The sequence below is a fragment of the Schistocerca serialis genome, chromosome 2, assembly GCF_023864345.2.
Source record: "Schistocerca serialis cubense isolate TAMUIC-IGC-003099 chromosome 2, iqSchSeri2.2, whole genome shotgun sequence".
Taxonomy (NCBI): domain Eukaryota; kingdom Metazoa; phylum Arthropoda; class Insecta; order Orthoptera; family Acrididae; genus Schistocerca; species Schistocerca serialis.
In genome coordinates, this window is record NC_064639.1 from 899,203,441 (window position 1) to 899,219,374 (window position 15,934).

At 40.6% G+C, this 15,934-nt stretch overlaps 1 protein-coding gene across 2 annotated transcripts in view; it reads left to right on the forward strand.

Moving 5' to 3' along the window:
- The window catches only part of LOC126458235 (uncharacterized), a 182,536-nt gene extending 168,573 nt beyond the window's left edge, over positions 1 to 13,963 (forward strand). For both annotated transcript variants that reach the window (XM_050095133.1, XM_050095132.1), the window contains exon 2: positions 13,460 to 13,963. In XM_050095133.1, the coding sequence (XP_049951090.1) occupies positions 13,460 to 13,700 (241 nt within the window). In that variant the 3' untranslated portion in view covers positions 13,701 to 13,963. The remainder of the gene's footprint in view (positions 1 to 13,459) is intronic.
- The last annotated feature ends 1,971 nt before the right edge of the window (positions 13,964 to 15,934 follow it).

Genomic DNA, 15,934 nt, shown 5'->3' on the forward strand with positions numbered 1-15,934 from the left:
CTAATTCAAGTTAAAGTAACAATCATTTGTGTGGAAAGATGTCACTGCGTTGTTGAGACTTATTCTAGTGCCAAAACGTGAAATTTGAAAGAGAGCGCAATATTTTTCACTTGTAATTGCTAAATGACTGCGTAAATTCTTTCACAGGCACGGTAACTCTTTCACAGACCAGGTAACGAGTTTCACTTCAATAAACTACACACAACAGGTACTATTTATTACTTGCAAACGCCTGTTCTTGGTGAGCATTATATGTGATCGATGCAGATCGTTACCTATTTGAACATTATGTAGACTTCCATTGCGCTGCACACAGATATATTATTGCTACTGGTTTAGTTTACTCTCTTACTATATCATCTTTTTTCTTTTTCTATTTTTTTTTTTTTGCCTAAAGAAACAAGTTCGGCTTTAGCTGTGACATTAATGTCTCTCATTAATAAAAAATGACCACCATAACGTTAGGTTATAATAAGCAAGGAACCGACAGCAAACATTTTATATTGTTTTTAAAACTCGATGATTAACAGCTTTTAAATATTTTGCAAAAATCATAATTTGGCAGAATAGCTTCTTTACTGGAACACTACCAACTTTAGTCACAACATATCATCCCATGACATTAACAACAACATTAATTTCAAGTCAAGTGTCTAAAAATGATCGTTTGTACAGAAATCACTGTTATCCACTCATTGGATCATGGTCGTAAGGTTAAGGAAAGCGTCAGTCACACGTGGAGCAATACATTATCAAGGTGAAACCCAAGACTAGACCGGTTCTATAATTTTGATACAGCTAATGCATGACGCAGATTTCATTACGAACGATCATGTTTGGACAGATGACTTGTAATTAATGTCGCTCTTAATACCGCAAGGTGATCTGTTCTTTGTCAGAAACTCTAACTGTTTCAGTAATGAAGTGACATAGTACTGTACTATTGTGACAAATCATCATATCTTGATAAATGTTACACACAGTTTAATATTAAGTTTTTTTTCGGAACGAAAATAAAGAGTGCCATCTACAGAATACTTAGCTGTGTTTCCTCGTATGTCCATTGTCAGACTTTCACAATTCCAAGCACATCGAGAAACAATTTCCGTACCGAGAGCTACTGTGTACCGCTTTCAGTCTCTGAATATTTTAGCAGCTGCTCTGATCTTCCTTTTAGGCTGTTTCTTGCATCGATTTAAGCCGCTGCTGAACCACGGTACTACGCTGGTTTAGCGATACAGCACGAGCCCGTCACACGCCTTCTCGCCTCAGCTGTCCACAATACGACTGCAACATGAGCTCTTTGCTCTCGCAACAATGAGATATCTCTGACATACGACATAAGACCAGCTTTTTCAAAGCCAACAGTCTTATTGCACATGTTAACAGAAATTTTACAGTAAGTCCTTTCGGTTGATAATACACATTCTACTGTGAACATTACGGCAAATTTTTAAATAAAGCATAGCTGTTCACAGCCGAAAATTCTAACGGGTATAGGAATTACATCTCCACACGATTGCAGATTGCCTATCTAAAGGCTTCTAGGTGCAACAAAAGTTTGATTTTCAGTGTTTCATTTAAATAAGTATTGACAGACTTTAAAAATTTTGAATTCTGTCACAATCATCGCATTAAAAGGTACAATATTATGTTAAAGTTTTAGTACAATAAATGAAGTATTAGAGTTAGGAACTGTGTATACGTGTTAAGGCAGCGTAACTCACGCGCACTTAGCGACTCCCAATAGACTTTTATACACAGTTTAGAACCTTTACGAAACTTTTTCTCGGTGACAACAACCCAGAAAATGATGAATGGAAAAAATTATCGCTTGCTAGATTTCCGCTTTTTGTGCAGTAAAACTCCAGCACAGGAGTGTCTTTTTATTTTATTAATTGTTTACTACTTACTCCATTCACAACACATTTTGTATGTGGTATCCACATACAGCACTGAATGGACGTTCAAAAGTACATCACTCTACGACAAAGAGTTCAGAGGATATTACATCATAAACATTGGGATGCATGAAAACCAGCTTCCCTAGAAACGAAGCGTAAATTACCCAGACTGTAAATGGCACTCATCCATTGTTTGATAATGGGAGCACTTAGGGGCTTTCGAAGAACTTCAGCCATAATTTCAAACCCTCCCTAAACATTTTTTGCTTACAGGTGCAGAAAATAATGGAAGCAAAATAGATAACCGCTTAATAAATTTTCTTTGTTCATGCTGTAAAACTTCAATCATAACATTTTGAATTATTTCTTTACTACTAACTCCGTTATCTGGTTCGCATTTTCCAGACAGAACCCATTTGTACCACCGAGCATACCTACAAAATTATATGATTGTACGACACACAGTTCAACCACCATATTTCTTTAAAAAATCGAACTCCCATGAATGAAACATCTTCAGACATACGATTAGTGTACAGATGAGCTGTGTTGTGCGTGGGAGTTCGGCCACTGTCAATTGGGCAGGTGGGACCTGCCTACTGACTCCGCTGTGCAATGAATGAAAAATTACTTTATACTGGATTCGTAAAAATGAAAACAATGAAAAAATATTTAGAAACATTTAAGTTTGATCACAGTGCCGGCACAGCTTGTACCTTCCGAAAGTTGTCGAACACAGCTACTAATATACATCTGTATCTACAAGCCAGCTCACGGTGTGTGGTGGAGGTTACTTCTGGCAGGTTACCACTGTAATTCCCTCTCTTCCCTGTTCCATTCGTGAATGATTTGTGGGAAGAAGGACCGCCGATAGACCTCCATTGCTTTGATGCAACCCGCCACGCATTCCTCTCCTGTGCCACCCTCTGCATCTCTGCGTAGCACTTGCTCCCTACGTCCTCAATTATCTGCTGTCTTCCTCTACAATTTTTACCCTCTACAGCTCCCTCTAGTCCCATAGAAGTTATTCCATGATGTCTTAGCAGATATCCTATCATCCTGTACCTTCTTCTTGTCATTGCTTTCCGTATGCTCGTTTCTTCACCGATACTGAAGAGAACTTACTCATTCCTTACCTTATCAGTCCACCTAATTTTCAACATTCTTATGTGACATTTAAGTTTACACGCATCTCTGCGAATAACACAAGATCTTTAATGCTTCAATTTGACACGGGACAAAACAAGAAACATAACAACTACTGAACTATTTCAACATGAAAGGAGTTGTAATCTGAAAAACAATTATTCCACCTTTACTGTGCGTGCTCTGAATGTATGCCACTCTAATATTAAAAGTGTGATATTCTACATACAGCAAATAAAGGCAGAAAACCAACAGTACTGGAAATTCTGTCTATCAAATATCAATCACAGAACAATGACTTAGCCGTTAATGATCAAATACAGTTCCATTATTCACCCTTCCTAAAGCACCAGCAGCCACTTAACATGGTTTTTACACTAAGGTAACAGACATGGTCTAAATTTATAAATGTTTCCCACTTCTCACACTGCATTGACTTCTTCGTCACCTATACCCCAGCTCATCACATTTACCAACCCGTGTACTTTTGCCTAAATACCATTCCAGTCTGGGTTGCTACACACTTGGGGTACTGTTTCACCAGTTGTGTGTATATATATATATATATATATATATATACTTTTAATAAGTGAAACAATGGAAACTCCAGGTGGCAATATCAACAATGTAGGAAGAGACAGATTGTTACTTACGGTAAAATGGTTCAAATGGCTCTCAGCACTATGGGACTTCACATCTGAGGTCATCAGTCCCCTAGAACTTAGAATAACTTGAACCTAACTAACCTAAGGACATCACATATATCCATGCCCGAGGCAGGATTCGAAACTGCGACCGTAGCAGTCGCGCGGTTCCGGACTGAAGCGCCTAGAACCGCTCGGCCACAAGCCCCGCACTTGCGGTAAAGAAGACACGTTAAGTTGCAGACAGGCATAATTAAAAGACACTTGCACGAAGCTTTCGGCCACAACCTTCATCAGTTAAAGAGAGATACACACGATTCATACATACAAGCAAGCACATCTCCTGCACAAATGACCGGCAACTGTAGCATCTCGGGCTGGGCATACGTTTTATTCGTATATATTCTTCTCTGTCTGTGGTTTCCAGATTTATACTCATATCTATAGAGTCGAAAAATTCAGTATATCATTACAGAATATTTGTTGTTTTCTACCTTGCGTAATTGAAGCATTACAAATTTTGTGTTTTTCGCAAAGAAGCATAATCTTTCAGTCTCACATACGAGGGTCACTCCAAAAGAAATACACATTATTTTTCTAAAAATACAGTTTTAATTCTGCATGTGTGAAAGTTTTACAGTGTGTAGATACATCCTTCCCGCTTGTTTTCAAACTTAGTTCAACCTGTTCCCGTGAGTGGCGCCGTTACAGCATGTCTTCAAGATGGCTGCTGCACTTGACGTTCGTCAGAAGCAACGAGCTGTCATAGAATTCCTGTTCTGTGAAAACGAGACATTGGGAAACATCCACAAGAGGTTGAAAAAGGTGTATGGAGATGCTGCTGTCGATCGCAGTACAGTTACTCGGTGGGCAAGCAGGTTACGTGATGAAAGCGGACACGGCAATATTGAGGATTGTCCTCGCAGTGGCAGGTCTCGTACTGCACACTTTCCAGACAATGTGCAGAGAGTTAACGAAATGGTGACTGCTGACAGACGTATCACAGTGAACGAATTGTCACGCTACGTTGGGATAGGGGAAGGAAGTGTTTGCAGAATACTGAAAATGTTGGCGTTAAAAAAGGTTTGTGCCAGGTGGGTTCCCAGGATGTTGACAGTGGCGCACACAGAAACAAGAAAAACGGTATGTAGCGAACTTTTGGAACAGTACGAGAATGGTGGAGATGAATTTCGTGGAAAAATTGTGACAGGTGATGAAACATGGCTCCATCATTTTTCACCAGAGACAAAGAGGCAATCAGTGGAGTGGTAACATGCAAATTCACCCAAGAAAAAAAAATTAAAAACCACACTTTCTGCTGGAAAAGTTATGGCTACGGCGTTTTTCGATTCCAAAGGACTCTTGCTTGTGGACATCATGCCAAGTGGAACCACCATAAATTCTGATGCATATGTGACGACACTGACGAAACTTGAAGCTCGACTGAGTTGTGTTCGACCACATCGGCAAAAGCAGGATGTTTTGCTGTTGCACGACAATGCACGGCCACATGTCAGTCAAAAAACCATGGAAGCGATCACAAAACTTGGATGGACAACACTGAAACACCGACCTTACAGTCCTGACCTGGCTCCATGAGACTATCATCTCTTTGGGAAACTGAAAGACTCTCATCGTGGAACAAGGTTTGAAGATGATGACTCCCTTGTGCACTCTGTCGAACAGTGGCTCCAACAGGCTGGTCCAGAATTTTACCGTGCGGGTATACAGACGCTGGTTCCAAGATGGCGTAAAGCAGTTGATAGGGAAGGAAATTATGTCGAGAAATGAAAATATTGTTCCTAAAGCATGTATCTACACACTGTGAAACTTTCAAACATGTAGAATATAAGATGGATTTAAAAAAATAGTATGCATTTCTTTTGGAGTGACCCTCGTATCTTTGGAAATATCAATCGTTGTTCAGCTAGAAGCTCTCACTGACGGAGTGTAGACTGTCTGATCAGTCTTAAGTTTCTGATGATGGCCTAGAAAGCCGAAAAACGTAAAAAAAATATTATTGTGGAAAATTTAATACTGTACATTTCAATAAAAGAAAGATAGTGTTGCAGTAGTCTCAGAGGTAACATACCACCAACCCTTTCGTGTCTCATGGAGTTGTTTTGATTATATTGTGATGACAGAAACGGCATCTTAATTTATTGTATCTGCATCATTCTTGGAGTTACGATTGTAATTAATGCATCGAAGTCTAGGATCATCTGGGATGCATGAAAGTTGAAGATTTAGGTTCTCATTCTTGTGTTGCAAATCAAAATGTAGGTCTCAAAAATTTCTTATTTATTACTTTTTCCAAACATCTTTACAACTTCTTGCTCTTGATGAATTCCAGCTTACACAACTTTTTACTGTGATTTCTAAGATGTGCCATAGTCAGTTGACATTATCCGTTTTAGTTTACTATAAATTGGGTTATCTTGATCGAAATATATAGTCAGATCACCAATTTCAGATTTTGAACAAACATTTCAGAATTAAGACCTCTGATCTGAAAATAGTTGCTCCACTTCTAAAACCTGATTATTCAAATGCTTCTTTAGATTGCAAAATATATATATATATATATATATATATATATATATATATATATATATATGTGTGTGTGTGTGTGTGTGTGTGTGTGTGTGTGTGTGTGTGTGTGTGAGATAGCCGTACCGTAGGTACAGCCACAATGGAGGCGTATCTGTTGAGAGGCCAGACAAACGTGTGGTTCCTGAAGAGGGGCAGCAGCCTTTTCAGTAGTTGCAGGGGCAACAGTCTGGAAGATTGACTAATCTGGCCATGTAACATTAACCAAAACGATCGTGCTGTGCTGGTACTGCGAACGGCTGAAAGCAAGGTGAAACTACAGCCGTAATTTTTCCCGAGGGCATGCAGCTTTACTATATGGATAAATGATGATGGCGTCCTCTTGGGTAAAATATTCCGGACGTAAAATAGTCGCCCATTCCGATCTCCGGGAGGGCACTACTCAGGAGGACGACCTTATCAGGAGAAAGAAAACTGACGTTCTAAAGATCGGAGCGTGGAATGTCAGATCCCTTAACCGGGCAGGTAGGTTAGAAAATTTAAAAAGGCAAATGGATAGACTAAATTTAGATATAGAGGGAATTAGTGAAGTTCCGTGGCAGGAGGAACAAGACTTCTGGTCAGGTGAATACATGGTTATAAATACAAAATCAAATAGGGGTAATGCAGGAGTAGGCTTAATAATGAATAAAAAAATAGGAACGCAGGTAAGCTACTACCAACAGCATAGCGAACGCATCATTGTAGCCAAGACAGACACGAAGCCCACGCCTACCACAGCAGTACAAGTATATATGCCAACTAGCTCCGCAGATGACGAAGAGATTCAAGAAATTTGTGATGAGATAAAAGAAATTATTCAGATAGTGAAGGGAGACAAAAATTTAATACGAAGGAATAGTATTAGGTGAATATGGAATGGAAGTAAGGAATGAAAGAGGAAGCCGCCTGGCAGAATTTTGCACAGAGCATAACTTAATCATAGCTAACACTTGGTTTAAGAATCATGAAAGAAGGCTGTATACGTGGAAGAGGCCTGGAGACACTGGAAGGTTTCAGATAGATTATATAATGGTAAGACAGTGATTTAGGAACCAGGTTTTAAATTGTAACATATTTCCAGGGACAGATGTGGACTCTGACCACAATCTACTGGTTATGACCTGTAGATTTAAGCCTCAAGAAAATGAAAAAAGCTGAGAATTTAGGGAAATGGGACCTGGATAAACTGAAACAACCAGACTTTATAGAGAATTTCAGAGAGAGCATTAGGGAATGGTTGGCAAGAATGGGGGAAAGAAATACAGTAGAAGAAGAAAGGGTAGCTTTGAGAGATGAAACAGTGGAGGCAGCAGAGGATCAAGTAGGTAAAAGGACGAGGGCTACTATAAATCCTTGGGTAACAGAAGAGAGATTGAATTTAATTGATGAAAGGAGAAAATATAAAAGTGCAGTAAATGAAGCAGGCAAAAAGGAATACAAATGTCTCAAAAATGAGATCGACAGGAAGTTCAAAATGGCTAAGCAAGGATGGCTAGAGGATAAATGTAAGGATGTAGAGGCATATATCACTAGGGGTAAGATAGATACTGCCTACACGAAATACAAGAAACCTTTGGAGAAAAGAGAACTACTTGTATGAATATCAAGAGTACAGATGGAAAACTAGGTCTAAGCAAAGAAGGGAAGGCAGTCATATGTGCATGAGATGTGCTTGCTTGTGTGTATGAATCGTGTGTATCTCTCTTTAACTGATGAAGGCTGTGGCCGAAAGCTTCGTGCAAGTGTCTTTTAATTATGCCTGTGTGCAACTTAACGTGTCTTCTTTAGCATAAGTTTCTACATTGGTGATATTGCCACCTGAAGTTTCCATTGTTTCACGTATTAAAAGTATATATATATGGAACGAGTATACAGAGGATCAACGCATGGGTGATGTACTTGAAGGTAATATTATGGAGATGGAAGATGACGTAGATGAAGATGAAATGGGAGATATGATACTGCGTGAAGAGTCTGACAGAGCACTGAGAGACCTAAGTCGAAACAAGGCCCCGGGAGTAGACAACGTTCCATTAGAACTACTTATAGCCTTGGGAGGGCCAGCCATGACGAAACTCTACCATCTGGTGAGCAAGATGTATGAGACAGGCGAAATACCCTCAGACTCCAAGAAGAATATAATAATTCCAATCCCAAAGAAAGCAGGTGTTGACAGATGTGAAAATTACCAAAATATCAGTTTAATAAGTCACGACTGCAAAATACTAACACGAATTCTGTACAGACGAATGGAAAAACTGGTAGAAACCGACCTTGCGGAAGGTCACCTCGGATTCAGTAGAAATGTTGGAACACGTGAGGCAACACTGACCCTACGACTTACCTTAGAAGATAGATTAAGGAAAGGCAAACCTACGTTTCTGGCATTTGTACACTTAGAGAAAGCTTTTAACAATGTTGAGTGGAATACTCTCTTCCTAATTCAGAAGGTGGCATTGGTCAAAACAGGGAGCAGATGGCGGTTATAAAAGTCGAAGGGGCATGAAAGGGAAGCAGTGGTTGGGAAGGGAGTGATACAGTGTTGTAGCCAACCACGATGTTATTCAATCTGTATACTGAGCAAGCAGTAAAGGAAACAAAAGACAAATTTGGAGTAGGAATTAAAATACATGGAGCAGAACTAAACCTTTGAGGTTTGCCGATGACTTTGTAATTCTGTCAGAAGCAGCAAAGGACCTGGAAGAGCAGTTGATCGGAACGGACAGAGTCTTGAAAGGAGGATACAAGATGAACATCAAAAAAAGCAAATCGAGGACAATGAAATGCAGTCAAATTAAATCAGATGATGCTGAGGGAATTAGGTTAGGAAATGAGATACAAAGTAGTAGATGAGTTTTCCTATTTGGGGAGCTAAATAACGGATGATGGTCGAAGTAGAGAGGATATAGAATGTAGACTGGCAATGGCAAGGAAAGCTTTTCTGAAGAAGATATATATATATATATATATATATATATATATATATATATATATGTGTGTGTGTGTGTGTGTGTGTGTGTGTGTGTGTGTGTGTGTGTGTGTGTGTGTGTGTGTGTGTGTGTGTGTCGGTGGGTGGGTGGGTGGGTGGGTGGGTGGGTGGGTGGGTGGGTGTGTGTGGGGGTGTGTGTGTGTGTGTGTGTGTGTGTGTGTGGGGGGGTGTGTGGGGGTGTGCGCTGACTGATTTGCCAGACAAATCTGACAGAACACACAGCACACTTATACTGGGTGTAATGGGTATAAGTGCAGATATTTTTATATGTGGTACCCTAAAATGTTCACAGATCAGTATGCTAGTTCTTTCTGCTCTGCGTCAAACAGTCTTTCCACAGGCATTTCACGTTATTTACTACCTGATGTTGGCTGCACGTGTCTATCTGCACTGCTAAGTGCACTACACCTGTCGGTGTACGCTATGCGTTTTGCATTAACGTGTCCACACTTCTACACCAGGCTTGCTGCCCAGGGGAAAATAGGCATTCATGTCTTGCTCTTGCCACATGTCCTTGAAGTTACGAACCATCCTAAAACCATACTACTTCTATACACATAATAATTAGTCTGCAAATGAAGTAAATGCGAACGGCCTTGTCGCTGTGGTAACACCGGTTCCCGTCAGATCGCCGAAGTTAAGCGCTGCCGAGCATGGCTAGCACTTGGATGGTTCAATGTCCAGGTCTGCCGAGTGTTGTTGGAAAGCGGTTTGCACTCAGCCCTTGTGAGGCCAATTAAGGAGCTACTTGACTGAGGGGTAGCGGCACCAGTCACGAAAACTGAAATGGCCAGAGGGGCTGTGTGCTGACCACATGCCTCTCTCTATCCGCATCCGATGACGCCTGAGGACTGAGGATGACACGGCGGCTGGTCAGTACAGTTGGGCCTTTAAGGCCTGTTCGGGCGATGTTTGTTTTGTTTGTAAATGAAATAAATACTGATGTAATGTCATTCAGTACAAACTGTCCTCAGTCATCAATAAAAATATGTCCACTTTACCCATTACACACTGTAGGCCTGTGTAGTGTATCTGAAGACGTGACTGCCTTGATAACTTCAGTGCAGATGCACAGGGGAGTTAGTGCCTCTTGTAGGAATACAGGACTCACTGCAAGCAAGTAGGTATGTAGACAGTGGACGCCACTAGCGTGTGACAAGTTGTGAATTTGGGTCGGATAGCCGAGTCAATTAAGGCAACTGTCTACATTAAATGGGTGACCCGAGTTCGAGTCCCAGTCTGGCACAGATTTTCTACTTTCTCTGTTCAATTATTTCGATTCCCGATTGCGGCTGGAGTTCGAAATTAAAGAAATGTATAGCCAGTTTTTGCTATGTGCTCTATATTACGTCTTTTCGTCATGTGCTCTGCCTCACAATTTCACTTCAATAAGTAACACCATCAAAACTGTTTTAAACGAGCCCGCACCTTGACTGGAAAAAAATAGCGAATACAATGCAGAGTTTATCTGTGAAATTCATCTACATAAATTGCTTATTTTCAATACACCCGTGTTATTATCTTACAATAGAATTGTTTTACTCTATTATTTTCCTTCCCTGTTCAATAGGTTTCGCTAACTTTGTTTTCCCACTTATTTTTTGACTAACTGTGTAACTGCAGTGATTGACGTCAGCATTTACATTTTGAGAATAATAACTACAAAGTGTCTAATTTAACGATATGAAGATATAGATTAGATATATATTATCCCATTCCTTTCCATCAACAAATGACGAAAATAGTAATATTTCTCACTAGTAATCCGTTACAAACTTTTTTATTCACGTAAGAAATATTTATTCATTTTATCACAAAGTTATTCTCGATTGAACACGTCGATGTGTAGGTCCAGTTCTCGTCATTTGCGGTAAGTTTTCATTATCTGCTTTTACGTAATCTGTGACTGAGGCTCAAAAAAGCTGGGTAAGACCTGAGGCGAGACACTTATTAATGAGAGAAATTGCAGGTAATTGTTTCAGCGCTTCAAAAACGGTGATTTTGACGTCGAAGACTGCCATGGCACTGGAAGGGAGCAGTTTTTCGAAACTACTGAAACCGATGGAAACCATCACAGGAGATCGTTACCGAAAGCAGCTGATGCGTTTGAGAAGAGCACTGAAAAACAAAAGGCCACAGCACAGCGGTAGACATGAAAAGATGATTTTGCATCTTGACAGTGCTCGACCCCATGTCGCAAAATCCGTCAAAAGATACTCGGAAACGTTGAAATGGCGAGTCCTATCCCACCTGCTGTCTTTCACAGATATTTCTTCCGACTACCACCTTTTCTGATCAATGGCGCATAGCCTGTCATGAACATGTACAAAATTGGGTCCATTCATTGATCTCCTCAAAAGGTGCCTAGTTCTTCCCTCGCTGGATTCCTACGCTGCTAAGATGGGGGAAAGTAGTGGCCCGCCGGCCGGAGTGCCCGTACGGTTCTAGGCGCTACAGTCTGGAGCCGAGCGACCGCTACGGTCACAGGTTCGAATCCTGCCTCGGGCATGGCTGTGTGTGATGTTCTTAGGTTAGTTAGGTTTAATTAGTTCTAAGTTCTAGGCGACTGATGACCTCAGAAGTTAAGTCGCATAGTGCTCAGAGCCATTTCAACCATTTTTAAAGTAGTGGCCGGCGATTGCCAATACTTTCAGTCCTAAAGCTTCTGCAAGTTTTTCGAAATAAAACCTCGAACTTCGAGAGAATCGGCGGAAGCGAAGTTGTAAGCCTAATAAATTAAAGCTAAATTGCAGCACGGGTCTCATTTCTTCTATATGCATCACATTTTCACTGTTAACGGTGTAACCTTCCCGTATAAATAAAAAAATATATAAAATTACCTCGCGATGGTGTCGCCGGCTAACGCTGTCTGTATATCTGCTCGTAAATGGCACAGCTTAGTGGAGTGCTGGCCTATCTACTAATACTGGATAACATTTGTCTGAGATTTGAATTACTAGGAAAACTGACTTTACTTAGTGACACAGCTGCACAGCTGGTCGTCTGATTACTAAAGAGCACATGACTCTACACAGCTGCTCGTCTGATTCCTAAGAGCACATGACAATGATCTGACAAAGATTCTGGTATATTTTAATTTAGATAAATGACTGGATCGGGACTGTCAGTGACTTAAGGGGAAATTATACTTTTTTTATAGCTGACTGGTAAAAACAATTATATTCTGAAATGTTTTACGTTATTGATAAAGATCTACAATCCATTACACGGGAAAATTGAATATATTACGAATCTGGGTCAACTGGTGCTGACGAATCACAAAAGAAAAGATTGAAACCAATTCATATTAACATCTCGACAAGTGACTTAACTACGCGCATGTCAATAAAAAAAATAATAAAATTTACATTACAATAGATGATTGACTTAATTACACTGTTGATTTTTCATTATATTAATAACTATTCATTTGTTCATCATAACCTCATTACATGGTTTCATTTAGCTCTGCCGCTGATCACAATTATTATTCAGTTCCATATAATAAAATTTTACAATTTGTTCTGCACTGTGACTTTAACAACTATAAACTGCGCTGTACCAGCGACAGACTACAACTACACTATAACAGCGAGCGACTGCAACTGCGGCAGAGACTGCTCTGACTTGCAACTCTATTGCAGCTCTCTTTTAAGAGGGGCAAAGATATTTTATGACTCAGGCAGCACCTGTGAACTGTCGTTCTAGGAAGAAAGCAATACATCGAGATTACATTTGCTCCAGCAGGGTGGAGAACCCCTTACAACGGGTGTTTTAATTACGTGCCAAAATATCGACAGCCTGTAGTAATCTGCCCGATCCGGACTACCATTCTTTAGTAACGTACGCTGTCTATTACGTCATATTCAACAGCTCAAGGTAAGTGATAACGTATTTGCGTGCTTCTGTTCTCCTTCGCACTATTTTACGCACCGACAGGGTAGGCTGTTTAAGTCCCATTTGAAATGGTGTAGGTTACTAAACCATCGTAACGTGCATGAAATTCCTTCTCGTTTTATGCACAGCTATGCCGTTTGTATACGCACAACCTTAATTACTCCTGTTACAATTCTCGCTCCAGGCTTAGGATGCCATAAGAGAAAACGCTGACGTCTACGTCTGTAATCAAGCTCCTGGAAGAGTAAACAAAAATTTTAATCGCTCTTTCTTTTGTCTCATTTCAGTGCGATATGTCCGACAGCGATGGTGGAATATCCGTACGTGTTTCACGCGAGAGTTGAAAGCGCAGCAGAGCATTATGTCTGGGCAAGCCCCGCAGAAGCGGAGGAAGTACATATACTTCGAGAAACTGCTGTTCCTCCTGCCAACGATGGACTCGCTGATCGCTGGTTCAGACCCCGCCACCGCAGGAGACGATGTTTTGGTAATTTCCCACAAGGTACAGACGCCGAGCCGCCCGCCTGATCAGAGGGACAAATCGAAACCGAAGGCGGTGAATGCTTCGTTGGACAAAGACAAGACGATAAGTGCAACTGACGGGGAAATGAATTTCGCACTCTCTCTCGTGCCGATGCTACAGTCGCTGAGTCCAGAAAAGAGAATTGCTGCCCAAATTGAAATACTACAGGTATTTCAGAAATTCGGCTGTGGCCAGAATTGAAGAGCAGAGAACAAAATGCGAGGGTACTGAAAATTTCAACGCGAGACAAGAGCCAAATTTCAGTAGTTCCGAGTGAAGTTTGAAGAAAATTTCACTTCAGAAGAGCACTTCACTCATAAAAAAGTAATGTGTATGCATTATAAATTTTTACTATGATGTAGTAAAAGCTGGCAGTAAAATATTCTAATTATTTTAATTATTTTTGTTGCGTTATTATTTTCACTTCACTGTCACTGCAGGTCAGCCTAGTAGAGAAATATCTCTAAGAAGAGGAGGCCACGACGTTGCGATCACAGATTTACTCCAGATTTTGTACACCTTTAGTAGGCCATTAAAACAACATAATCTGCAAGAAGTAAGGTACACTACTCTGGCAATTCCAAGAAAATCGCAAGAGAAGTTTTATGCGTCTGTCATGTAGCTTATGTATCTGTGCATAGGTGCTAGACGAGAAAGCTCATGGTGGTCAAGTGGATAGCTCAGCGTGTTCGGTCAGATTGTTAGCTGCCCTCTGTAATAAAAACCGAATGAACGGATCAACGATGAACTTGAATGGAGATCATGTGATGTCCGCCTCGAACAAATGCAACGAGCCATAACGAACAAAATGAGATTTAAAATAAAGAAATGGTTAGCGTTAGAGCTTCGTAAGACGAACGCGTATGAGATGACGATCCCACTCTTGCTCTGACATAGTTTTTAGTCTATATTTTCTTCAACGCTAGTCATATTGTTCAATTTATGACATTTGAGAGATAATATAATTTTTAAAAAACTACGTGTATTTCCATGAAGTTTTAGTGAATTTCATGTTATCTGACTACTTACTATTTTTACTTAAATTTAATTATTACAACAAACATATTTAGAATCATCAACAAGTGAACGAAGAAACGCATAGAATTTTTCTGAAAATGTATGTCTGTCGTGATTTGCGAAATCCTTCATACATGCAATCAGCTAAGGTACCAGGCACTACTTCGCACGTCGGCACTTCGAGCTGCAGACAAGAGGCAGGTCCCATTTGACAGTTAACCAGCGTAGCGGTAAGACAGTGCTTGGTTCAAATGGTTCAAATGGCTCTGAGCACTATGGGACTTAACTTCTTTGGTCATCAGTCCCCTAGAACTTAGAACTACTTGAACCTAACCTAAGGACATCGCACACAGCCATGCCCGAGGCAGGATTCGAACCTGCGACCGTAGCGGTCGCGCGGTTCCAGACTGTAGAGCCTAGAACCGCTCGGCCACTCCGGCCGGCTGAGACAGTGCTAATGTAGCAAGAATGAATAGTGTAGGTGTAAAATTTCTGAATGTCACAGAATTTACCCTTCTACTACAAAAATGAAGGTGACTCCCTGTTCTTCGACTACTGCAGATAATGAATGCCATGACGATTCGAACCGTCGCCTCGTCCATCACCATCTTACAAAGCGCAAACGCTAATCACTTTTTTTCCGTTTTGATCTCATTTTGTTCTTTATTGTTCGTTGCATTTGTTCGAGGCGGATGCCCGTTTAAGTTCACCGATGATCCGTTCACTCAGTTTTATTTATTTTTTGTTACAGAGGGCAGCTAACCCTCTGACCGAACACGTTGCACTACCGTGCCCGCAAAATTAAATGCCCCGGGCGAGGACCGAACTCACAACCTTTTGATTTGAGACTTAAGCGTTGCGTACTGCGCTACCAAGGCATGGGATTGCCCACACTGACTTTTTACGGCCGGCACCTTCGCAGATCACTTACATAAGAGACGCCTAAAATTTCTCTTGCGATTTTCTCGAATTTCCAGAATAGTGCATCTTACTACTTGCACATCATATTGTTTTACAGCCTACTAAAGGTGTGAAAAGTTTGAAGTAAATCCGTGATCCCAACGTCGGGGTCTCCTCTTGTAAGATCCAACTTCTATGATTTTGCCCCCCCAGTTTTCGTTAATGACCATGTCGTTCTTTGTTTACACACAGATCATTTTACAGTTATATTAGATGTGCCATTGCAGTGCAGCTATAAAACATAAATAAAATAACACTCAGT